At 42.3% G+C, this 27,659-nt stretch overlaps 1 protein-coding gene across 1 annotated transcript; it reads right to left on the bottom strand.

Moving 5' to 3' along the window:
• Positions 1–5,540: 5,540 nt before the first annotated feature.
• Positions 5,541–27,451, bottom strand: hibadha (3-hydroxyisobutyrate dehydrogenase a). Its single transcript, XM_070921358.1, has 8 exons — positions 27,376–27,451; positions 24,510–24,670; positions 24,151–24,260; positions 23,843–23,964; positions 13,589–13,722; positions 12,895–12,971; positions 7,886–8,042; positions 5,541–7,051 (listed from the first exon to the last, which is right to left on the bottom strand). The coding sequence occupies exons 1-8, from the start codon at positions 27,443–27,445 to the stop codon at positions 6,893–6,895; spliced, it is 990 nt and encodes a 329-aa protein (XP_070777459.1). The 5' UTR covers positions 27,446–27,451; the 3' UTR covers positions 5,541–6,892.
• Positions 27,452–27,659: the final 208 nt, after the last annotated feature.

The raw sequence follows: 27,659 nt of genomic DNA, 5'->3' as shown, positions 1-27,659 counted from the left end.
ATACCCACATACACACATGTTCATGGGCATCTTTCCACCCACACCAACCGCTCTGCAAGCTATTTTATCAGCTTTTAATTTTACTCCTGTTTTCTCTCTATATATATTCCTTGCACACATACAGACAATGATGTGCTGTATGTGTGTGTGCTGTTTCCCTCCACTCTGCTCTAAACGAACCAATTATGGGTGTTTATGTAGCTTTAATGCGTGTAAGCGTCAGGAGAGAAACATTGCACCGCTCACCACCTAATCAATGAGGCCTTGCATGCTACACCACCCCTCGCTTCTCTCCTCTCACTCGTCCTCTATCACATCGCTCCTTCCTCCTCAGTCCCCCTCTTTTTCTCCCTCTCCCTCTCCCTGTGCCTCTCCCTTGTTCCTTCTCTGTTCAATTAGCAGGAGACAGGAGTGAGGTATCAGGTCAATTGGCCATGAAGAGAGCTTTAAACAGAGCAAGATGAGGCTATTACAGAGTTGCTATGCTCAGGACAACTCAAGGCTGGAGTTTGGTATATTTAGAGTCCTGAGATTTCAGATTAGCGTTTTAAATGGTGCTGCAGTGGTTCTAAACAACTTCTGAATCAGAAATATTGTGTAAGGGAAGCGTTGTAAACCTGTACTCCAGATAGATTCTGTTTGCTGGTGCCAACATTTTTACAGTCACATGTTTGTCGATCAATGAGCAACAATAATATATATAATATATATATATATATATATATATATTAATATGGGCACTGTATTTAACTTTGAGTCAACACCATTCTGATACTGTAAATATTCACAAGCGCAGCAAATCTGCAGCTAAAACTAGTCCCCAACAAACACCCAACTGACTTGTGTTTGAGTAATGTTTGTTGAAAACTACCGTGCCCAGCTGCTTTAGGAAAGTATTCAGCCTTATTTAGATTTACGTCCTGAGTAGCAATAAATGGGCTTGGAACGGAGAGCCATGGCCAGGCTGGGGAAGATGGAAAGTGTTGAGAATGGCACTGATTCAATTTTGGTTTTTATGTTTTTTCATGGGGCTTGTTGACAACAACAAAAAATATAGAAAAGTCTTTAAAATAAAAGGCATGTGAACTTAATGTTATAGTAGCCTAAAAACATCACACAATTTTGGAGTCAAAAAGGTGATTCCAGTCCCTCTAGCAAAAAAAAAACGTTGTCTTCACTCTATCCTGTAATTTAATGTAATTCAGTTTCATTGTTTATACCAGTTACTGTATCAACGGGTGAAGAAATAGCTGAGCATCAATCAAGATTATGGTTTGACCTTTAATTCATTTTGTTTTGCTCCTCTTTAAAGACAATACAATAACTGCTGAGTAACTGCAAGCTATCAAAAGTCCACCTACATCAATAAACGCTTGCTTTCTGGGGTCATTTCTTGCAGTTGGTCCAAATTATACTCACTAAAAATATCTTTTCAGCTTCTTCATCCGTGTCTTTATAACATTCTGTGCTTCTGTTATCATTTACATTAATTCTGTCATGGCCAGCCACTGACCCAGTTTTTATTGCCACAGCAGTCCCTGGCCTCATGTTACCTTACATCAAAATGATTCCAATAAGGTGTGTAGATTTTAAATTTGGGAAGAGCACTGGTATTGGATCAGCACTCTGTATCAACAGATACTCTGACTTGAGGTGTAGGACTCTGTATCGGAGTTGGATGTCAGTATCAGATGGGTGCATCAATAATATTCAGGCAGTCTTGCCGCATTGTCTTGGTGTGCACCTGAACTTCAGTGGCATTGTTTTCACCAGTCAAAAAACTGAAATCAAAGAGTTAACATTCCACAGTTTGATGAACCACACTAAGCATGCTTGGTGTCAACTCGACTCTGTGGTCTCCCTCATGGTCCTGTGGTGGATTCAGTTTATGAATTAGTTTGGACTCCAGATCTCATTTTTCATTTGAAACCATATTACCTCACAGAACCTCATACACCTTTCCAGAGGTTGTTGTAAAACAGAATGTGTTATTCCCCCCTGACTGCTGAGCCGGGCTCAGACTACCTTTACCCTGCTCTCACCCACCCCCACCCATTACAGGTCTGAAGCAGCACCGGCAGCCTCTGGAACCGGCCTTACAGCTACCTTCTCCACTGGCAGAGATGAATGTGGCTCAGCGGGAGCTGCACCCTCTTGGGTATTTAGGGCCCACCCTGGTGGGCCCGACGGGACTGCCGGGGCCGGAGCCCTGTTACCGACACCGGTGATTATTTACCGGGCCTGGGTCTCTGTGGGAACCGCGCGGTGATGGATTCTGACGGGGTTGATGATCACTCTTCCAATGAGAGTAATTAATATAATGAAGAGCTACTGAGCATGTGCAGTAGTATGTGATGAATAGAGTGCGCATGTTGTCGTTATTCACAGGTGACAGAGGGTGTGTGGGGGGTAATGTGAAGAGGGAAGTATAGTATAAAAGAGGAGGAAAGGGCAGTAAGAGAAAGCCGGGCAGAATAGGAAAGTATGAATGAATCAGTATAACGTTGGGTGATAGCAGGGATCTTCACGTCTTAGAAATCACAACCATGAACACTTCATGTCCAGCTTGGAGAAAGTAACAAAGGCAGGAAAAGTGAGTAAAAACAGGATAGCATGAAAAGACCAGCAGGGGCAGATTATATGGGGTCCTTTCTCCCTCAGATGTTTACTCATATTGTTGAGATGCAACCTTTGAACCAGGCAGTATCCCTGTGTTTCACAACAACTCACTACACCCCCATAGATATTCTAATGAGGACTTCATATTAGCTGCTGTTACGTGCCTCGCTGTCATTGTGACATGTTATGCGCTGACCCGCTGTCTGCAATAGAATTATCTTCACTAATGAACCTAAGCGGAGTCAATGACTCAGGATGGGGGAATGTTGTCTACAAAACAGGAAGAAGACTTGTGTGGGTGTTGTGCTGATGTGCAGACGCTGTGGGTGTGGATATGGGCTAGGACTAAATGGCCTGACTATTATTGGTGGGTTCATGTAAAAGATATCAAGGCCACATTACTACACAGTGAGACAGTGGCTCGTTACGCACTGCCGGGCGAGCTATTATACCTGCTAGATTCCAGCCACTAATTTAGCCACATGCCACTTAACATACGTTTGATATGAATCACGGGGTGCTTAGAGGAGCCTCGCCCCCCTCCCTGCGCTGTGACCCCACCGCTCTTACTTCCTTAAAAAGCGAGTCGTTAAACAGCCGAGGATCCACCAGCAGTTATAATGGGGAAATAATGAACGCTGTTGCCTCAGGTATTTATCACAGCAGCAACTCTCACAGCCGAGACTGTTTTATTTTCTAAATGGGGGGGGGGGGTTACCAGGTGGGCAATTAACTTCAAAGTCTGACACACCAGCAGAAATATGAAAGATACAAAACTTGATCATCTGTGTATAACATACATAAATTTAATTTCAAGACTAATTGAGCTCAGGTTTATGTGGGTTTCCCGATAGTAGTATCTATGATCAGGAGAAGGGTTGTTGATGCTTGAAAAAGTAATAATGCTATATATCTCTCAGCTCAGTGTTGTCAGACTAAACTATAGTTTGAATCCCATAAAACAAACACAAGTTTTGCATCAAACAGTGAACTCGTGCTGACACATCAGACTGGTGTTGTACCATGGTGTGGACACAGTTCAGTGTGGTGTGTCTGGTGTCCCGCCACTGGCTGCCTGACTGAGAGGGTGAGGCCCTCCAGCTCAGACCGGCTGGCTCGGGACTCTGTCGGTCCTTCGGTCGCTTGCGTCCCCTTCAGACGTCAGCGCAGACCGGTCTCACCAACGCTCCTTTACGGCCTTCTTTCATGTGTCCTTTAATGAGGAAACCGCCGGCTCAGCAGCCTGCTATTAAACACAGGCAAATGAAAACACCCAAATATGAATCAGCTACGCTGCCTAATTCTGCAGGCCAGGACAGAGGCGTAGCTCCTCTTTAGCGAGACCTCAGGAAGACCACAGCCTATTGTCTGCAAAGGCCAAGATGGTGTCAGAGGCTAAAGGATACCAAATCCTGCCTGACAAGTGACCCCAGCTTTTTCATGGGAAAAGTTGTGTGATATCAGCAGCTTCTTCATCTAAACCTAGAAGTACTTCTCTTTTACAATCAGATAAAGAGAATCTTCAAAGCACACAGCCGGGGCAAGTGCATACTTCCCAAAGAACAATAACAGAGTGAGTCACAAGCCCACGACACAACTCCTGCCACCAACGGCTCACCGCAGTCTGCTACAACTGTGGCTGCCACTTAGACGATAGCAGCTCCATAAAATGTCGCGAAGAAACACCAGCCCTCAGGAAAAAAAGACAGTAAAATAAAACAAAACCGCATTTGTTTTTTTCCTCTCATTTCATTGTAATGATGGAAATAAGGGCATCATTCTGAGATTAGTGCTGCTATTTCTCCCCAACTGACGTTAAGCGTTATATGAGCGCCTGCTGAAGAACTTTGGAGAAACAATGGAACAACTGAAGAGCAGGATGGCTGGATCATAGCAAACAACAAGTTAAATAAGACTGGTGTAACAACCTCTGAAACATGCAGCCAGAAGACAGTGGTGTGTACACACATGGCCAGACAGATACAGTTGAAAAACCAAAGGACTGCACAGTGTTTAGTGTTTTTGTCCATTCAAAACTTCAAGGACAGCAACCATGTAGAGTTCCTCTTACAGGATGGATGTAATGGGCACATTAGATAACAAATGTGAACTTTTCTATGTTTCTATGTCCAATAACAGTAGATGGCTTGTATGATCTCAAAAGTAAGAAAATAAGAAATGTCGGCAAGTGTAAGTGCTAAGTGTATGATTAAAAATCTGTTGGTCCACCGACTGACTGAAATATCTCAACAACTATTGGATAGATTGCAATGAAATGTGGTAGAGAGTACAGACATTCATGTCCCCCTCAGGATGAATTGTCATCATTTTGTTGTTCCTGTGACTTTTTATCAGCAAAATCTCAATTTGTTTGTTATCCAATGCTTATGTCTAAATACCTGCAAAACGTATGACATTCCCATTAGCCTTAGTTGTACTTTGTAAACTAAGATGGTGAATATGGTAAACATTATACCTGCTAAACATCAGCATGTTAGCATTGTCATTGTTAGCATTCAGCTCAAAGCATCGCAGTCCCTAATTACAGCCTCACAGAACCGCTAGCTAGTCTTGTTCCAATTTAATCGTGATTGGTCACAGACGTTACTTCTACAGAATATAGTGGGTGCACAAACATGTTTGGTATTTTAAGTATAATAGGACTATGAACAATTTGGGTGTCTGTGTTCTCATTAACAGGTAAGATGGCCACTGAGACACTCTCCCAAAACTAGTACTTAATTCAGTACTTGCTGAATGAATCACTACCAAATGATTTAGTTATTTCTAAGCTCTATTTTCACAATGTCAATAACTTCAATGCTAAGAGATAAATACATGAGCTATAATGAATTATACCCTGAATGACAAGTGCTACATCTTTAGCAACACGGGACAAACCAAACCAGACAAACACCAAATACACAGAACATCTTTTATTTCAGGTAGACGCTATTCATGAATTTTACTAAAAAAAAGTGACGGTTCATTTAGATTCCTCTTCAATACTACACAACAATATGAAATATACATTATGTACATTTGCTCAGAGCAGGGAGGAACCGTTCCTCGCTTACACTTTACACAGATGTTGTACAAGCTGAGAGAGACAAAGACAGAGAGAGAGAGAGAGAGAGGAGAATTATATGAGGATAGATAAACGGGCAAGGGAAAGTGCTAGACAGTGAGAACAACATTTTGTAGTGATCAGTATAAAATTTAAACAGTGTTGGTCACAAAATAATACTCCAGTGGCTCGATAAGCAGATGTAGACAGTAGAGAAGAGAGGTAAGTTCAAAGAGAGTCTGTAACCGTATCAAAATGGCCTGGCACATCGCACTGCGATGCACACAGTGCAAAAATAACCAGATATATATCACAGTATTTAAACAAGCAGAACTGGTTGATCCAGTGAGTGGCAACTTAAATGCTGTTAAATGTACCGAAGAAACGAAACTACTGTAACTAGTGTATTCACAAGGTAAAAAATAAACTGGATGAAATCAACAAATGAAAGTATGTGTGCTGACAGGATGATTCAGGTGATGCGTACGTGACTGAATGACACCAACTTCCTGCCAGAAACAGACAAATGTAACAAAACAAGTAAACTTTGAGCCCACAGGGTGGCTAGTTTTGGTTACCTTACATATATATATGCTGTGAATATGGGATTTTTCCAGTTACGGTAGAGAAAGGGTAACCTAAACTCTGCACTCTCTTGCAATGTCTCTTCAATCAAATTTCCAGCACTATGTGAATCCTTACTGTAGTGTGTATTTTTTCAGGTCAGAGTCATTTGGGTAACAGGCAAAAAGCACAAAAACAAACCTTAACTTTTAACAATCATGCAGTTATTACTTATCAATCATCCTGAAAAACCACATTTTATTTGCATTGTTACATATGAACCTGCACTGCCTCATCCTACCTCTCATTTTCCCCTCTGGCCTCTCAGCCTTAGACTGGCAAGGGAGTTGATTTGTCTCTAGATACTGATCTAAGGTCAGTTTTAGCATTTCCCCCCTTGCAGAGAGAGAGCCGTGAATTGGAAATATGATTCAGCTAATGCAATGAGGAGACATGTGTCGACATACAGTATGTTAATTGGATCGCAGAACTGTGCCTGAGGGCAAGGCCTTAGTCTCTCCTGAGCATAGTGGGATAAGGGGCACTGGGGTGTGTGGATGTGGTGTGTGTGTGTGTGTGTGTGTGTGTGTGTGTGTGTGTGTGTGTGTGTGTGTGTGTGTGTATGGTAACATCCCCCTCCATTCACTGTCCTTCCTCTTCGCGTAGGAATTGGAAGACGGATGAGAAGTCCTTGTTAGCGTAGCCGCGGGAGCACATGACTCTGTAGATCTGGTGGGCGAGGGAACCCAGAGGGATGGGTGTCTTAGTGTTGGTGGCAGTGTTCTGAGCCAAACCAAGATCCTAGAAACAGAAACAAAGGGAGAAAGAGACGCTGAGTGTCAGATAGGTGGAGTAAAATAATAATATCTTTTTGTTTATCTAATGGATGATATAAGTGACTGTAAGAAAGTAAGTGTTTATCCTAATTCTATCAGGTTTCTTGAGTTTGGTGTGTGTGATGGAATAGATAGATACCCAGGCCGACATATGCAGAGCACACATTGCAAGTGTATTAATAGACACCCAGATGCACTAGATAATACACAGACACAGACTGACCCATACAGAAGAGCTAATGCAGTGACAGTAAAATGAAGTGGCACACAGTAAGTCACAGATGGGATGGTGAAGAGGAGAGCAGGAGTATTACACAGAGACAAAAGAACAGTTAGAAGTGAGACAAAGCAAATTACAGGGTTGAGAGGGACAAAAAAAGAGACTAAAAGAAAAGAAAAAGAGGACTCCGAGTAGCTGAAACAATGATTCGATTATTCCATTAGTCAGTCAGCACACAATGGCAACAATTTAGATGAATGATTAGTCATTTAAGTCATCCTGGGAAAAATAGCAAACATTTGCTGCTTCCAGCTTCTCCAATGTGGGGATTTGCTGTTTTTCTATGTTTTATTTCATTGAATATTTTTAGATTTTGGAATGTTGGATGGACATTTTTCACTATTTTCTGACACTTGATTAACTAAACAGAAAGAAAAAAACTTGCTAATCAATTAAGCTAAAACAAGAAATCGAGAGATTACTCAATAATGAAAATAATTATTAGTTACTGCCCCAAGAGAGAGTTACAGGTTATCGTGAAGATAAAAACAAATGACACAGACAGGGAGCAGGTTGTACCTTGGCCATTAGTGTGGTTCCAAAGCCGCCCTGGTAGTTGTTGGCAGAGGGGACTCCCTCCATGACGCCAGGGACAGGATTGTACGTGTCACTGGACCAGCAACGACCTGAGGACATGTTGAGGATCTTTGCCAGCAGCTTGGGGTCCAAACCCAGTCTGGTAAAAAGGAGAAGACAGAGGTCAGTATCTCCGTCATGGGTCAATCATTTGTGTAAAACGGTCATAATGGGTACATAAACTCTGCATCATTCTGTGGTTGAGACCTGAGTCTTTAATATTAGCCACTGAAAGCCCCAAGAACTTTCTTGTCTTGTCTATTCCTTGATGAAAAGATGACTCAGTATGAGGTGGTGAGATAAAGGTGAAAATTACTGGTAGCGACAGAAAAGGAAAGAGGAATTATGTTAGAAGTAGTAAGGAAACAGGAAAGAAGGGACGGGAGGGACAGGAGCGCCGATTATGGAATTAATTTTCAAAACAGGGCGAAAGAGGAACATGGAAAAAGATGGGTGTGGGGCGGCTGGTGATTGTAGTGACCCCCATTGAACTTTATGCTAGGCTGTGACCATTCCTCAGTGTTAATGGCTGAAGGCTTTGTAATGCTGGCTAATGCAGTATTGATGTTTACCAGCACATCTATCCTTCATCATCCCTCTTTCATGAAAAAAAGAAAGTGGAGGAGGAGGAGGAGGAGAAGTGGTTAAGCAGCACAGGGGAGCCATAAACCTCCGCTGTCACGTATAGAAGTACGATCTTACTTCTGCTGCCCCATTTAGCAGCAACCCACTTTCAGATGCAAGAGGACAAATCTCCAGGCTATGATGAGAAGAAGCAGAAAGCAAAATGAGACAAAGAGAGCGCAGACAAGACACAAGCAGGGAGAGAAACAAAGTGCCAACCATTACAGTAGGGAGGGTGTAACTCTAGCGTCTGTGTCGGTCGTTCAATCTGCCTGTGTAGTGCAGCTTTTGTATATTAACGGTTTAAAGGCCAGTGTAAAGCTGACCACATCAAGCCCTGGCTGCCTCAGTTCACTGTTACTTACAGGCCTGTAACTCTATTCTGCTCTCAATATGACTATTAAACCATCATAGGTCCTTAAGGCCAGCAGCCTCCCTCCCTCCCTCCTTCCACCTGGCTCTCATTCTGCCATTACTACCACAGTTTTTATTAGCTGTCTACTAACTAATTAAGAAAGGGAATTGCATTTACACTCTCTCCATGATTCTCCCCCCTCCCTTACCCTTCGTCTCTTTTGTGTCTGTTCAGCCCTCTCGTGTTTTTTTTTTTAACAAACTGTTTTGGAAATGTGGCATAAGTGACGCTGCCTGCGTGCATGTGTGTGCGTAAACATGTGTTTTAGCTTGCAATTTTTTTTAATGGCAGTCTCTCTCATGATGGCTTTTTTAGTTTATGTCTGTAAAGCATCCCTCGCCGTCCTGCTTCTCCTCTCCTCCGCCTCCACTCGCTCTCCTCTTCCTCCCCCTCGTCTTCCCTGCTGACACCTCCCTGTCTGAGGACTCTGGGGGACATATGTTTGACATCGCGCACAAACCCCCCATCTCTGCGCATACACACTCTCTCTCTCTCTCTCTCTCACACACACACACACAAGCAGGCAGCCCCTCCCTGCGTTCTGGGTCAGCAGCTGAAAAGGTTACTGGCTGAGCTACAATAAAGCGCGTCCGAGCGCGCAGATCGTTTGTTATAGCGACCAGAGACGCTGACGGGGAGCTGTTGTCCTCTGTTAACGATAAATCAATGAAGTTCCCCTCCTGCTCCTATCACACACACATACACACGTAACCACTCACACACACACGGCCGTGGTTATTAGCTGACGCAGTGGTGTTGTTCCTCGCCTGTGGTAATTTGCGTGGAGAAGAGGACATGTCACGCTTTAACAAGATTGACATGGATAAACACACAAAGACACCAACAGTGAAACGAACGTGTTGCTGTGCGATGCCGCTGCAGATTAAAGAAATGTGAGAGTGAGAGGTATGGAGATGAAAAATAAGAAGGGAGGGTGTTTATGTGTTTATGAGTCGGGGAGCTCTGGCAGGTGGAGTTCATTTGCAGCACTGATATTAACTGTCTGTTTCATTGCGATTAGCTTCTCGTCCTCGCCTGATGCCACAGGAGAGGACGCCCAACCCGTTCCCCATTTATTATTACATTAAAGAGCTAACGAGCACATATACACACACAAGCATTTACTATCCCATTTATTGAGGCAACAAGCGCGTTTATCGCCCGACTTTAATCTTCATCGGAACATATGTTCGCAATTAATTTAAGGAGAAGAGATGCATGTCTGTGTTCATGTGTGTTGTGGCAAACCTGTTTCTGTCTCTCAACACAAATGGGTTGTGTCTTGTTATATCCTTTCGATTCTCCCCATAAAATGAATAAGGAGGAGCAAATACGTGTGTTCCTACTTGTGCATCAGTGACTGCATATTCTTATGCATGAATGAGCGCTGGTACACAGGCGTGCAAGGTGAGCCGTAAGCTGTAAAAGCCACATGTCCCTTCCTGGGCCAGTCACCCCTCTCCTCTTCTTCCTCACCTTTCATCTTCATCATTAAAATCACTGCTGCCTCTCCACGCTACTCTCTGCAGCTTCTCATCCCTCTTTTTCACTGACAGGATGGCTGCATGCAGAAATTACAGCAGGCAGAGAAGAAGGGATTAAAATAAAAAAATTAAATGAGGAGGTAAAGCAAACAGGGATGGGGAAGAAAAAAGACGAAAGAGAGGGAAAGAAAGGACAGCAGAAAGGCAGGGTGTGTGTGTGTGTGTGTGTGCTCATAATTGTCATGCGTGGCCATTCCTAGCACTAAGAGAACGTCACGCTCTGTTGGAGACGGCCCGAGCTTCCATCTGAGATCAACAAATTAGCTCTGCGAACAGAACTGTGTGTGTGAGTGTGTGTGTTTGTGTGTCTGTCTGCATGTACAGGTAAGGAGAAACACACACACACACACACACACACACACACACACACACACACACACACACACACACACACACACACACACACTTGAAGAAAAGGGCAGCTCTATCAGGCCCAAGTCCAGCATGATAAAATGTTATTGTCGTTTTCCTGTAAATTGCCCGTGAGCGCTCAGTCTCCTTTGTGTCGGACTGTGCTGTGTGTGTGTGTGTGTGTGTGTGTGTGTGTGTGTGTGTGTCTGTCTATCTATACACATACGCCTAAGAGAGCGTCCTCTCTGCATAAGAGGCTGGGCCGCAATGCAGCATGGGAGATTTACGGGTGTGGGCTCTCTCTAAACGATGACAGTCTTTGTCAAACCCTATAATAAAGCCCCAGAGATTGGCTAGTAAGAAGGGGGGGAAACATGGAATCACACACACACACACACACACACACACACACACACACACACACACACACACACACACACACACACACACACACACACACACACACACACACACACAATCGAGACTGAATATGGGTCAGTTTTGCAAAGATGTAAAAAATAATTCACATTCAATGTGAAGGGATGCAGTAGTTAGTATTCTTTTTTTTCATACATTATAATGACGTGCACAGTGAGTAGAAGCTGTTGTAGTTTGGTATAAAACTGCTGTCTTCAGTGTCTGTGGATGTAAATCTGTGTGTCTAAGTGTGTGTGCATCAGGGACAGTGTGGCAATGTGTAAATCTGTGTTGCTCCCTTAATGCCTCCATATTTCAGAGGCCTAGTAGGGGGATTTATGTGCGACTGCTCATGCCAATTTTCCTCCTCCGTCTCAGCACAGATAAATCAGCTGCACTAACACAGCTGCACTGTGAGAAGAGCAATTCACATACATGCACGCACACACACGCACACGCACGCGTGCACGCACACATGCACACACACACGCACACACACACACACACACAAAACTGGGGGCACACACCTTTTAAGTTGCAAAACCCATAAAAACACATAATAGTAACTCGGTGAACAGAGGAAACAGTCTATTATTGACAGGGGACATGTATAAATAGATAATAAATTCACACTTCTAAGGTGAAAAACGGATCTGATGGCTCAGGTAAATTAACTTCATGTGAGGAATAACTGATGTGTAGGCCTAGCGTAGGAAACCTATTTTCTTAACAACAACTTCCAGAAAAGGGAGATTCTGAAGGGGATCTGTACAATGACGAGACTTGTTTCACAATCATCCAGCATTTTCGTATTTTTTAAATCCTTGGGTGAGCCTGATATTTCAGGTCATAACAAAATGGTTTGGTTTAGCTCAGAAGACTTCATATCCCATCATTCTCAGCCTTCTGGCCAAAGAGGCTTTGTGCCAGGACGGAGCCTGATGAATGATGGGATTTCTAGGCAGTGTTCAGTGACAGGGTTGTGACAGGATGCTGGTGAGAGCTCAATCAGCAGATGTAAATCAGAGTCTGTGGCTCCACCCCCTCATCCATCTCTCTCCAGCAGAGGCGGCTCTGACTCGGGGCTGGGCTGACCCCTTTAGCACTTTCATAAACTACACACACACATGCACGCACACATTTTCAAAGCTGTATTGAAGTAGTAAATTACTGCCAGTTACGGCCATATCACTGGTATAGTAATTGCTTTTATAGTGACGGCTGTATCTGAGGGCTAGGTCAAAAGTGAATTCATGCGTGGCTAAAATGTGGAAGCCTCAAACTTGCCACCTTTAGCTCATGGTGCTTGTGCTTCTTATAACCAAACATCTGAAAACTTCAACATTTTGTTGACTCAGGAGGAAAAGTCAGCATCTCCAAAAGGAACCCTACTGGATCTACTGAATCCCTGGTTTTCACATGTAGTAGCCTCACAGGGTTACATCTGCATGTGAACAACATTGTGTTGTCCATTTAAAGGCTTAGTTTGTATAAGTTAGGTATATAAACTTTTAATAGCCCACTCACAAGTTTCCCTGTGTCAGAATGTAAATCTAGTGTTTCTTTAGGATAACAGGTAGATGGCAGCTAAGTAACAATACCTGATGCCAAGGTTCATGGTCTCTGCGGTCCCAATCATCCCGATAGCCAGCAGCATGTTGTTGCAGATCTTCGCTGCCTAGAGAGGGTTGGCCAGAAAGCGGAAAAGGCACTTTTTACTTTGTGTATATGAGGAGGTTTGCAAGACAACATATAATACAGAATATAAATACATTTAATGGTACATCAGACATAATCATAATCATGAGATGATCTAGCTTTGGACAGACTTGTGAATATACCTAAACAGTGGCTGTGTAGAAAGACATCTAACTGCATAGACGTTCCTGAATTCCTGATTTATTTATTTTCCAGTTTAACCATTAGCTATAGAAATATGTGGGTTTAATGGTCTGAAGAGAAAACGCTTTATTTTTTATGTGATTTGGACAAAATCCATTTCATGTTTTACATTTTTTAGTAAAATCTCAAATGTAGACTTGCAGTTAAAAAATACAAATACAAATAAGTGAGAAATATATTAACAACTCATCAGAAATGATTCTGGTGAGTTCCTCTGGATGGATGATTATAAAAAAACTTGAATTGTGTTTTTCTTTCAATTAAACTAATTATAGATGTGCATATGAGTAAGTGTATGTGTGGGTATTTAAGTCACTGAAATTAGTGAAATTTTGTCTATGTGAGTAAAGATGTTTAAAAAGTTAAAAAATGTAGGCATGCATGGGTCTTTACCTGTCCAGTGCCAACCTGTCCACAGTAGACAACATTGGCTCCCATGCAGGTGAGCAGCTCCTGCGCAGCGTTGTATTCCTCCTCCACTCCACCTACCATGAAGGTCAGCTTGGCCAGGCTGGCAGCCCCAACACCTACACACACAACACATGTTCAAACACAGTGTTGAGGTTAACTGAGGTGAAAACATACTGTACTTGATAGTTCGACATATCGATCCCAAGTCCGACCCAGACCTGCGGACCTGCAACACACTGCAAACTTTATGCAAGGTCAAATAGTGAGTAAAACTTTACAAAACTCATCATCATACTGTAACTGAACAGGTGCATCCAACTAAAATATATGGGTTTGCCATACAAAAGAACACAATACAACAACCACTTGACTGTTTCAACACTACCAACTGTGTCTAAAAGGTCAGCTGTGTACTTGTGTGTGTGTGTGTGTGTGTATGTGTGTGTTAGCCTCATAGTAGGACAGGCGTGTTAAGTAGCGATGCACCAGAGGGACAGAGGTATCTTTAAAAGCCGATTGTTGCCATCATCCACTGCACAACCCTCGTGGGAGCCCTTGCCTTTTGTCCTGTCACCCTTACTCTCTCTGTCTCACACACACACACATACACACCAACAGCTGCGCCTGAGGCCGGCCCCCTCGTGGGGGTATCAGTGACAGGCGTGAGGGGTAATTAACTTTACACTTTATCATGTTCAATTAGGTGTCCCTCCCCATGCCTGATGGCTTAAGGAGCGTGCCATGTTGTAGGAGGCAACCTCACCCCCCCCCCCCCCCACACACACACACTCCGCAGGATCCTTAAAGCAGAAATAACCCCTTTTCAGAGTGGGTTGGACCCAGCCGGCCTGAGTCTCCTCTGCAATGGCAGTGTCCATAAAAGGCTTCATTGAATGGCCCCGAACATAAATAGAATAAAATCTGGTAGACACATACTGTATACACACACTCACACAAGAGAAAACAAAATATAATGCTCAAAAATACTGTAGAAATAAAAAGGCTGTGATTATGTACACAAAATGATTTACTTTACGGTTCTCCGACAGAAGGAAAGAACACCCTAAAGAGAAATTTGAAGTGTCCTCTAACTCTAATGAAAGGCCTCTTAATAGTGAAAGCCTAATAATGTCAGTGTTAATAATTAAAAGGGAATTGCTGGGGACAAAACAACTGACTTCACATTATCAGACTTGACTACAAAGGAGAGGAGAGGTACTGTATACTTATATGATCCATAAACATAAATATACATTTCTTTCTCCCCTCCCCCTTCTTTAATTGGCTGTGCTGTTGTCAAGTGTATGATGATGCCACTACGCTGTAAGTGTGTGTGTTGTGTGTGTGTCAGTGTTGAGCTGTCAGCAGGTCATTAGGGCCACATAATGAAGCCCAAAGCCCACGCTGCGGCAGCTGCCTATGGACCACGGCAAACACACGCTCAACATAAGGCCGCCACACACACCAATCATACACACATATGGTCCACAGACCATAGACATGATAGATTTACTTCCTTTCTTGTTACTTTTTGTTGTCTTTATTTCATGTATATGTCTGACTTCATCTATTTGAGTTTAATATAATATAGTTTTTATTAGCTCGGATATTGTTGACATTGTACCGGCTGTTTGACCAAACAGCTTTAGTTATATATCATACAGCTATGTACTGTGTAATGTACAGTGCTGAAGTAGTCATAGAACTTTTCTTGACAATGTTATCATTATAATTTTGAAAAAAGAATAAAGAAATAATAACTCAAGTAGAGTTTTCTTTAATTAATTATAGTATCACTTCTTATTTTGTTTTACATTTTATTTACTAGTTTTCAAGCTTCAGGATGAGCTTCTCCCTCTCAGACAAATACAAATACACACACACACACACACACACACACACACATAGAAAGAGCAGTGTGACAACTGTGCTGGTTCATTAGTGGAGATCACTGTTCGCGGACGACTAAAGAGGAGATTATTGATAACACAGTCAAAGTGTTGATCAATATATCTCACTAAGGAGAGAAAGAAGGAGAGTGAGACAAAAGAGAGCAAGAGAGAGAGAGAGAGAGAGAGAGAGAGAGAGAGAGAGAGAGAGAGAGAGAGAGAAGTAGAGAGAGAGAGAAGTAGAGAGAGATGTAGTAGAGACGGCAGCAGAGAAGGAAAACGATCTTTCTCTTCCTACCTCCCAGCATCCCTCCCAACTCTCCCTCCCTCAAATTAACTAATCACCCATAATAAGCTCTTATGATCTGTAGTGGATTTCTATAGGCAGTGACACCGGGATGATGGAAGATCTTTGTTGGCGGAAGACTAACACATCATTAGCATAACAATGTGTGTGTGTTGGGGGTATCAGTGAGTCTGTTCATTGTGCATGGGAAAAAGTGAATTTGTGTTTGTGTGTGTGACGTGTAATTCTGTGATAGTGTCTATGTGTTGTGTATGTGTCTACCGCGCGTGCGTGCGTGCGTGTGTGTGTGTGTGTGAGGGGACATCCCGTTCTCGGACTGGTCCTGTCAGAGACGGATTAAAGAGGAATCCTAATGAGGCTTCCTGAGCGCCAGGTCCGCTGGCTCATCCATCCCAGCGGGAGTGACAGTCCTGGATCGTTAGCACTGCACAACTACACAACGCCCCCTGGGGGGGGGGGGGGGCAAGGTGTGTATGTGTGTGTGTGTAAGGGGTGGGGGGCACCTATGATATAAGATATAGGGGTGAGCGATAGAGAGGAAAGAGTAGAGGAGGGATGAAAATACTCAGAAGACATCCACTAGAGAAAAAGTTATATATATAATGCCATGCCAAGTACTACTTAATAAATTGAGCAAAATATAATTACACCAGAGTGCTACTGCCACGTCTTTCTGGAGATAAAAAAAACAGTAGATTCAGAATAAAGTGCCACTCTAATGTCTAGCAGGCGATCCTTTCTTGGGAAATAATTCCCTTGGGAAAGAACCACCTCTCTCCTCGGTCACTTTCTCTCATCCAGCTCCAGGGTACAAGTTTTGGTTGGCTGAGTAGTGGGCGCCCACCTCCTCACACCAAAATCACCCAACGCAAATATTCTTGCAGGCATGCAGAAGCTGGCTGGACTATTAATGAGCTACTCCGTGGCTTTTACTGCGTAGAGTGCAAGGGTTAGGAGGGGGAGAGGAGAATGAAAGTGGCTCCTACAGGATGTTGTATGGCATATGGAGAGGCACCACACAGTGTGTATATCTGTGCCTGTGAGTGTGTGTGCATATGTAGTTGTGTGTGGCCCTTGCAAGTCTGACACACATAGACATCTCCTTCATCTGATCTCCTATATTAACAAGATTTAAGTTAATAAGCAGGCAATGAAGTACTATTAGGACAGATGCTTAACAGCAGGCTTCGACAACAGGCATTAACCATGAACAGAGGAGGGTGAAGCTGGTTGTGTGAAGGCGAAGGAAGATCAGAGGAGCAACTCTGGTTTGGCCTGTTTGTAGTGAACACAAAGTTCATTAGCACTTCTTTCATTACACACAAAAGAATCCACCAAAGTGATTCATGACAGTCTTAAAACCTTTTAAACTTGGGCTCTTTTTGAAGTGGTGTGTATGTATAATGTAAGTGAGAATGTCTGTGTACATGTGAAGGCAGTATCTGTGTGTGTGTGTGTGTGTGTGTGTGTGTGTGTGTGTGTGTGTGTGTGTGTGTGTGTGTGTACCAGGGACAGGTGCAGATCCCAGAGCCGGCCGCCAATAAGACGTCAGTTAGAGCTTCTGAGGCTGTGTCTCGGAGTTACGAGCCGCATGTAAACCAGTAGGCACTTTTTATTGGTGGTGAGTTTAAATTAAACTACATTTGTGAATATGAGGCTACACAAACAACACACACACACACACACACACACACACACACACACACACACACACAAAAAAGGGATGTTCCTGGAGTTTGGTAATGAATGACGCATTTGACAGCACGCCACAACCCTGCTTTTATATGGAGTATACGGAAAAACACTTCGAGCAAAACAACACCTATAATATCATTAGAGCTCCTCCAAACACCTAATTTCCTAAAATGATAATGTAACTGCTTTCACTTTGAGAACGCCAGGAGAGATTTAGGGATATGCCAGATTTCATGTCACACCAAATGTAGTTGGTGTAAACAAACTCTGGCTTTGGCAATACACTTGACTGTTTGCAACTAAGTTTTTAACTATATGCACATGTAAGTTAAAAGTTTTGGCTCGGCTGCAGTCATCTATAATTCAGACTGAAAAGAGCCTTCACACTTAATAGTGTGAGTCAATGGGCGATGACTGCTTACAGTGTAAGCCAGTGGGGGTAGGATGTTTACAGGCCAGCAGCGCAGCCTCATGTGGTCTACCATTATAATTACACCCAAGGGCAGATCTTTTTCTCAAACAAATTAAAAACCCAAACAGGCCCTGTAAAAAGCATAACGGATATCGAGTAAATAAGTGAAACGGTACGAGGGTGTGCATTCACCAAAATTGCTCACACACGTAAAAAAAATCAGCACTTTCAACAGTTTATCTGCCAACTTTGCTAATGCTCCTATGTTATGTTAAAAACAGACTCTTTATCTGCTCCAGTTAACGAGCGCAGAGCCATGAGAACTGACTCCTGCACACAAATGCTCCATGAGAACCTCGAGTGAGTAGGCGACTGGAGAAAGTTCGGTTTTGTCAAAGAAAACAAAAACAAAGGAAGAGTTAATTCAGTTAAAGAGCGTTTCTTGTATATAAATGTGTCTACAGCCTTAAGGGTTTGGTCTGCAATGCCTGCCCAGTGACCACCAGGCCGGCCCTCATCATCACCATCATTATCATCATTATCATCATCAGTAACTGCTCTATTCTGTAGGGTAGAGGCTGGTCAATGGTAGGTGACAGAGGCTTGAGAGATCCACAATCAATCCTTTCCCTGGCCCGATGAGACTCATCCAGGATAGAGCAAGTTAATAATGATGCCCAATTAGGCTGTTAGCAGGCAGGGACACAAACACACACACACAAACATACACACTCACGTGGTCGAGGTGCACAAACTGTCCTTCATACAGACAGAACGCTAATTCGCTTTTAGGTGAGTGACATGCAGTGTGACATTTGGGCTACATTTGACGGACAGAGATTTTCTGTATGACTCATACACCAGCTGACTATTTGTCTGTACACACACACACATAGCAGATGCAATAGGGGCAGAGATGTGAGAGCCAGTCCCCAGCTGCTGTGGGTCTACCTCCATCTGGAGCATAGGCTAGAGCCCCCCGTCACCACCCCTCCATCATCGCCATCCCTGGTCACTTTACCGCCCTACACCCTCCCACCCTCTAGCCCTCCCCCTCATTCCCCCTCTATGTCACCAGGACCCGCTTGTTATGCTAATCTAATCTTTGGACCACTGACGCTCTCTAGTACTGGTAAGCCATCAACATGACAGACTGCAACAGCACCACCCCCTGCCCCTCCGACCTGATTCCTTAACTCAGTGTCAGAGAATCATCACTAACCTTCACTAAACGGCCTTCAGGCTCCCAGACTCGTCTTCTCAATTAATCCCATTCTCAGACTGGATTAAGTTGGCCTGAGTGCTCTCCTGCTCCTTTCCCTGACCAGGCGAATCAGTGTCCAGTTTTACAAAGAGTAGTTTGACTGGTCTTTGGATTTATGCAAATCTTAGGCATCCAAAATCACTCCCTATTTGCTAGTAAAATCCACTATATTTTCCTTCTAACATTTTATTTAAGACTACGAATTAACAGTATCAAACTTGTGCACTAATAGTGCCCTCAAAAATTCCTATGATGGAATGAAAAAGTATCCATAGCATGTACACTGCTTTTAGCTGAAGGTCCCACAATGAAATGCAGCGATTTTGATGGATAAATTACAGTCATGAGGCACAACACCTGTCAGTAACCTTCCAAAACCTCAATTTACTGCTCGCTATAGAGTAAACAAACATAAATGTTTGTTATGTAGGGAATAGTGAATGAGTGAGCAAGGGGGTGACTTTAAGAGAGACACAAAGGAAATACTAAAGCTGCGACGAGCTGATGAATTGATCGACAGAAAATTAATTGGCAACCATTTTGATAATCAATTAATTGTTTCAGTATTTTTTCAAGCAAAAATGATAAACATTTTTCTTCCAGCTTCTCAAATATTAGAATTTGCTGATTTTCTTCGTCTTCTGTGATAATTAATTGGACAGTTGGTTGGATCACCATTTTTTTACTATTTTCAGACTAAATGATAAATAAATAATTGACAATATAATCGTTAGATTAATCGATAATGAAAATGATCCTTAGTAGCAGCCCTACTGTAGTTAATACTTTGTGATTTTATTTTTGTATCGCAAGCAAGGAGACTTTTTAGGGACCACAATAATCCCTAGGAAAAACTTTCTTCCAGACATGCTATATAAAAATACTTATTATAATTTACGTCTGATAAGGGTTTTTCACAAAAAGGTAAATTACCTCGTTAATAAACTCCACATCTTAAACGTTTAGATCTAAGGTAATAGAGAAACTTGAGTGCAGTGTGAAAACAGCCTTCTAGTGTCAAACTCTGCACATACATCATTCTGCACAGTGAAGGTCAAACATCAAAGTGAAGTAACAATAATAACAAATTTCTGAGTGGTGGGGGACTTTAAACATCAGAATCCATGCTTTATCTAAGAAACAGTAGGTGGAAGACCTTGTGATGTGGTTGAAAGCTCCAGAAAAGGGCTTTTTTTTGTCAAACTCTAATTTCCAAGGTCAAGAACTATCCCTTTAATGCTTATCTCAAGTCTGATTATATGTTGTGTAAGCGATCATCAAGTTGATCTTTGCGGAAGAAGCCCCAGGTCCTGTGGGCCTGGAGGGAGAAATAGAGCCTATATCAGTCAGCTAAGGAGTGGATTGGCAGCGTTGACTGATGAACCAACTGGTGCCAGCCTTGGCTTGAACAAGCTCCTACATGCTGGAGGATGACGTTCAAACTGTCGGCAAATGACACACTGCAACACTAAGGCTTCAGTTTATGTGGTATGGATATGATTAGAGTGGGGTTGAGACTCAGCCTAAATAGGTAGTTAGCTGAGGATTATAAGAGCTCGCAAACAAGCAACATTAGCCCGAGTGCCCATGGTCCCACAACAGCTCAGCTCCCTCTTGCTTTCATTTGCACCGATAGCTGACTTTCCCAGCGCTGGGAAAAACACAATGAAAGGTTTTTTAGGGGCTTTTTAAAGCCATCGTCCGTTAGCAATGTGGCAGCCCACCATGGGCCCACAGACACAAACACAGGCATTCTGGGTAATTACTGCTAACGACCCCGTCGCTTGTTAGCCAGACCTCCTATTTTTGCCATTGCTGTGCCAACACCCTGAGCCTGTGACATCAGAGCGTGTTTTGTTGTGGGTCCACTTTGCATGCGGACACTTTTAATGACACCAGACAGTGGTAGAAGTGTGTGTGTGCAAGCAAATGTTAGCATGCCTGAAGAACCAGTGTCTAAGTTAATAACTGTGTCTATGCAGGAAAGTGTTTGCACAGAGATTACAACTCTGCATGGATATGTGTGTGTATGTGTGTCTACCAGGACACAGCTGGGTCATGCAGGGCTAAAGCCAAGACACTGGTCAATGTGCAAGAGTGAAAGCCAGCAGGATGCCCATGAGAAGAAAGTGAAAGGTTTTTTTTTGTTTTTGATTGCTCTTTTTAAAAAGGGTTATGACTCCGCTATTCAGATCCCACAGTTGGCTGCCAAACCTCGAGTGACGCACACAACATACACACACACACACATTTCTGTGTAAACTATGCCACCTCACACACACCGCACATGCACAAAAGGATTCAGTTTATATCAAAAGAAAAATCTAAATTAAAAATAAAAACAAATACAGAAACCACAAAAAGAACAGACTGTGTCTGCAAAAGTTTAAGAGTATGGGAGATCACAGCAAGTCTGTGCTGAGTGTATTCTTGTCCTCAGTGAGCAAAATACATTTTGATTGGACAATGCGTTCCTTTAAATCAATTCAATCAAGTGCATCCAAAATATATAATAAATTACATAAATAAAATATAATACAAATATAATGTTATTATATTATTATATTATTGAGTGTCTCTGGAGTCTGTTTTTAACTAAAAAGTATTTTGTATTTTACCTTTATGCTATAAAGTGTTTCATCTGTGGACATATTAATACGATAACTAATAATAGTACTATTGGTCATAGAGATGAGATGATGTCACCCATACTTTTCTCTCTCGCACACGCATACACAGACACCTCATGAGTAAGACAATGCCCTATTTGGGTAGGGTGCCATCTCCTGGCTGGAACATAGCATTTAACTTCATATCCCACCCAGGGACGTGGAAAGTGGGGTGAGGGGGTGAGGAAGGAGGGGATACAGGTCTCTGCTATTTCCCATGAAGTTGCCAAACGCTGAGACACTCTTTCATGACCTTTTTGTCTCTACAGGTTTAGCCTGGTTTATCAAGGTCACACCATCACCACCAACTTCCACTCCCTAGCTCAGAGTGGGGCTGAATGTCTCAGTGTGTGCACTTGAGGGCTACAACTAACCACTTCTTTTCTTGTCAATCAATCGGAAGATTCTTTTTTAGATTCAGATTAAATTTGATTTAGATTAATTGTTTTGTCTATAAAATGTTCCCAAAGCCCTAGGTGACATCTCTAAATTACTTGTTTTGTCCAACCAACAGCACAAACCCCAAAGATTTTCCATTTACAACACTATAAAACAGAGAAAATCCTTTCAGTGCAGAGGCTGGAGCAAGTGAATGCTTGGTATTTTGAGTAATTTTCTGCTGCTATTGTGCACTAAACAAGTTGTATGCACTTATGGATATGACTTATGGTGGTCTCAAGGTGACACTGGGTGGGCGCATGCAGCATGTGTGCATGTGTGTGTGAAAGAAGAGTGTCTGCAGAGCTAGTTGCAGGTAAATCATTGCTCATCTCAGGCTAGTAAAAGAGGCTTAGTTAAGAGACAGGAGAGGAAGAACCTTCACAGAGGACTGCACACACAAACTGTGCACTGTCTATAGTATGTAAACAGAGTGTGTTAAGGGAGAGTAACAGGCTTAAGGCTCTGATCTCGCTGACTGCAGTTGGTCTGTTCTGCAGACGCCAGCTGGTAAACATGCCAGTGTGGGCCAAGTCTGTGTTTGTATGGGATAGGGCGGGAGCATTGTACATGAATTGCAATAAAAAGCAAATAAAGAGTATGATTAGTCAGAGTTAGTAGTCAGATGGGCAAGAGTGTCAAGATGTAGCATACCTGAATGAAAAGAATTGAGTGTGTGTGTGTGAGAGAAAGAGAGAGAGATGGACAGTTTTACTGCGACGTCTCTCCTTCATGTCTTATCTCCTCTCCTCTCCTCTCCTCTCCTGCACTCCATGTGAGGGCAGTTTCTCTCCTCTTTATGACTCTTTATCTGACATGAAAGGAACTAACATGGGATACCCGCCATTACGGCTCCATCAACATGAGAAGCTCTGACACGGGATTCTCCACCGCGGCTCAGCCCATTAAGGACGACTGGTGATCCTGTGCTCTGTCAAGAAGCCGTCACGAGCAGACAGCACCAACATAATGAGGACTTAAAACCTTAACCTTGCCTTTAAGACCCCTGGTCAAAAGCAGCAATAAAACCTCAAGAGGGCACCTACTGGCTGGCCCGCTCAGTAATTACAACCCATGTCCTAGCACTAACCCAAAAGGTCCCATAGTTTAGATATACAAAAGAGTCTAAGACAGTTCAGAAGTAAGGCTGAGGGGTCATAGGCCTAACACTATGATTGGTATTCTCAAATGAACAAACTAGCAGTCTGATTCTGCTTTTGATTGTGCCACCTTCACCTACTCTCGATCCCTCTATATACTGTCTGATGGTCTTAAAAATGAAATAAAGCCTGTGACACCAATTGCAAAAATGCAATATGCTCTCTTCAAACACAGCTTGCATGAGCAACATCATCTTGCACTTTTGTTGATCTTTAGTGTTAGTGATTTTTAATATTTGCCATTATAACAAAGCAAAAAGAGCTAATTACAATAGTCAAGCTGCAACAACCACAAAATCAAACAAGCAGAGATGGACTTTGCAGATGTGAAGTGCTTGAAGACAAAGACAGCAAATCAAGAAGGTGCAACATTGCTTACTAATTCTTTGGGTGACACATTACCTCCTGACACTGGAGCATCCATGAACACGGCACCCATCTTCTCTGCAGCAGCTGCCATCTCTTTTGAGACAGCGGGGTCAATGGTGGAGGAGTCAATCAACAGTGTTCCCTTCTTCACCTTCCTAAAGAGAACAAGACAAAAAACACTTTATGTAGAGTGCATGAAATACGTTTTTGTTTGGCCAGGCCTCTCCGTTTGTACATTAAACACCTTGCAATTGTGCTGTTTCTTTTTAAAGAGGTAGGGTGGGGTTGTGTGAATGTCACAAAGGTCACAAATGGAGCCTGTGATAGTAACGTTTGCTTACTTGAGGATGCCATTTGGGCCTGTGTAGACTTCTATGACGTTGGGACTGGAAGGCAGCATTGTGATGATGCGGTCCGCTTTCTCCGCCACCTCTGCTGGAGAGTCTACTACCTGAATATGGAGTAATCATTGCATGAATAAATGAAATGTATTATAGCTGTTTATTTATATATTTATACATATTCTTATTTATATAATACAACCAGTTGGCCCAGATGCACATATTTACTTTACCATTCTAAAGAAACTGCAGTGAATTTCAATTAATTGGTGGTAAAAGCTTGAAAATACTTGTCAATAAGGAGTGTATAATTTTATGTGTCACATATATATGTGATGTGCTACTGACGTGAGTGTTACCTGGGCACCAGTGTCCTGCAGCTCCTTGCAAGACTCCGGAAAGACATCAGTGGCTATGACGGGATAACCGTTTTTTAACAGGTTTCTGGCCATGGGAGTGCCCATGTTTCCCAGACCAATAAACCCCACTGGTGTTTTTGAGGCCATTGATCGTGATGACACTGAGGGAGGATAACAAAGACACCATTAGAGGTGTGTGAGAAAAAAACAGGAGACATTTTGTTTAGCTGAAGTCCAAAGCAATACAGATACATTACAATCCTCAAGATCTTGACCAACAGTTCAGAGAGGCTATAGACACAATTTGTGCAATCACATAGTGTAATAACGTCATTTTTACTGACAGTGCAGTTTACCCAATAAAGGTAAAGCAAGGCAAGTTTATTTGTATAGCAGAGGAAGTTCAAAGGGGTTTACTTAAAATGAAGACTTTCCACCATGAGTAGTGCTATGAAAAACTAAAAACTGCAACTGCCAGAAGGACACGCTCTTATTAGAATCAATGACAACAGTGCAAATCTTAATGCTGTAACTCACAACCAGCTTTTGGGCAGTCTGGCCAGGCTGTTAAACACTGCTGGCTCAGCCAAGGTCCAGCCAGGTTAACGGATACTAAACAGAGTCAACCAACCAGACTACAACAACAGGATTAGGCCTGGCTGATGAAGTCCAAACAGAGAACCTTACCTTAAATTCAGACAACCCTTCAACATATAAAGTAGATACATTACAAACTACTTTGCTCACGTGTTACTTCCTTTGCATGGAATATGTTTTGTATTAATGACACGCTAATGTCTATTAAGATGAGTATCTACTATAATACTGTGATCTATTAAATAAAAACAACTTGGTGCTCTGTCTGTCATTATACCTATTTTTCCTAAATTGAGTTTCAAGTCATCCTTACAAAATATACACACCTTCCAAGAACTACAGCATATCTGATCTAATACTTCTTCCTTCAAAGTTGAAAAAAATTACACTGCTACTACCACAACTACTGACCACATGTTTCAGAAATGCAAGCAAGAGAAAAAAGAGCAGATCTTTTGAATAGTGGGAATGGGAATATTGTTCCCACAGTTAAGGCTGGTGATGACACATTTCAGTTGTCTAGAACACATTTGTTTTCCAATCTTCACTTTATTTTCTAGCCTGTTCTTTGCATGAACCAAATCTATATCTATTTTAGTACTCAGTAACAATATGGTGCAACAATATGGTTTATCGCACTGAATTGCACATGGTGACTTAAACTAAACAAATTAACCACTGTTTCATTCTGCAGTGTCAGATATCATAAACAAGAGTGGTATAACAAACTTTAAATGAAAGGCACGTTCTCAGACACTCCTTATTTTCGAATACATTTTTTTCTGCATGTTACACTGCTTCCTCAGGTTGTATACTGTGTGTAAAGTGTAAAACAAGTGTAAAACAGTATAATCACTTTAACTGGGACTGCAACTCGTATTTATTTCCATTACCAATTAGTATGTTGATTATTTTTTCCCATTAATCATTTCTACAATTTCTCCCAGCCCAAGGTGACTGTTCAGATATTGTGTTTTCTATTCTCTATTCTAAATTGTATTCAGTTTATATGAAATAAAACAGACAAAAGCAGAAAATCACATTTCATAAGCTGAAACCAGGAACATTTTTGCATTAAATTATTGATTAACTCTTTGTTAATTCTATTCAGATTAATAAATTAATTTATCGTTTCAGCACTAATTCTAATCTTAGCATGTGATATAAGCGTACCTATTCACCTCCACAGATTAATTTACTTTAATTCTAAGATTTGAAGTGTAAGGCTACCGGATGCATAAGTAGTCAGGTAATTTGTCCGTTTCTGCTCTAAAGTCGTTACTCAGTCCATTACTGCATACTTGGCTACTAGAGCTTTATCTATGTACCATCGATCTAAATAGCTATTTATTTTGATATAATAATAATATATCTGAATGTGTTCACAGAAGTATGACAACCCATTTGATGCAGTTGTTGGCAACTTCACAATGGACTTTGAAACTGGCTGTACAGGCCTGGGCCGTGTCTGCTTTGTACAGGCATTACAAGGGGGAAAGGGGAAGCACTGTATTGGGACTTTTAGAGGAAGGACCTTCACAGAAATGACTACTGTAGCCAAAGTGAACCATTACAATTCAATGCCAGGATACATTAAAGAAAGATATAATAATAGTTCACAGCACAACAGACTATTTAAACACCAGATAGTTACTTGCAGTAAAGAAAGGGCCAGTGTAACTATAACATCATGTCAGTGGTCCCTGGATTTCAAGTAGCATCTTAACTAGGATCATTCAAAGTTGCTGATTCAGAAAACAATGTTGTGCCTGGCATTGTAGGGTGGGCAGGGAGGAGTGGATAGAGCAGGCGTTGTGGCAGTGATGCAATAAGGTTACTCCATGAACGTGTGTAGATTACATTGCTGTATTAAGAATAGCAACACCTAGAGCAGACTAATATATTCAGAATGTTCATATACAGCTCTTACACAGAACCTACCACAGGTCTATAAAGACATCATTGTCAGATAAAGTTAGCTGTTACTGGCCATTGCTTCACATTTCACTATGCTCGTGTCCATTAACCACATTGTCCTGACATACTGCATGAATGAACACCACACAGCAGGACAACTCAGGGACATTGTGTCCAAACTGTAACACTGTAACTAGCACGGGCAGTGAGTATTCATACTTTCTTCAGAGTGCTAACAAGCTAGCTAACAGGCTGGAGCAGAGAATGTTCCGCTTGCCTTTTCCCCTGAACACGCACTCATAAACGGAGAAAAAGGGCACAAGGAAACTGACAACATAAGCGAATACGTTACCGAAGGCAAGGTCGACATGCTTATTCCACCTTAACAATAAATTACGCGACCCTCTAAACAACGCAGCCATGCTTCTTTCCCCTTGACCTCGGCGTACAGTGACAGCTGTCAAGCCAGGAAAGCCTAACTGAACTGTTATGACTGACTGCGATTTCCGCCAATCGCAGCCCTCGGTGAGTTTCCGCAGCCAATGGGAACGAGGCACAGGCGGGATATCCTGTGCTTTTTCCTAATACCCTTTAGCCGCTTTTGTGAGTACATTATTCACTCTAAATGAACAGAAA

The sequence above is a fragment of the Enoplosus armatus genome, chromosome 16 (genome assembly GCF_043641665.1).
Source record: "Enoplosus armatus isolate fEnoArm2 chromosome 16, fEnoArm2.hap1, whole genome shotgun sequence".
Lineage (NCBI taxonomy): Eukaryota > Metazoa > Chordata > Actinopteri > Centrarchiformes > Enoplosidae > Enoplosus > Enoplosus armatus.
This window is presented reverse-complemented; position numbering and strand designations above follow the sequence as displayed.

What these genes read in the sequence shown, in the direction of transcription:
- hibadha (XM_070921358.1), bottom strand. Translation starts at nt 27,445, where the DNA reads ATGGCTGCGTTGTTTAGAGGGTCGCGTAATTTATTGTTAAGGTGGAAT. An exon ending in GGCCCAAATGGCATCCTCAA is followed by an intron (nt 23,965 to 24,150) that starts GTAAGCAAACGT and finishes TGTTCTCTTTAG; the next exon opens with GAAGGTGAAGAAGGGAACAC. An exon ending in GGATGCTCCAGTGTCAGGAG is followed by an intron (nt 13,723 to 23,842) that starts GTAATGTGTCAC and finishes TTGTGTGTGTAG; the next exon opens with GTGTTGGGGCTGCCAGCCTG.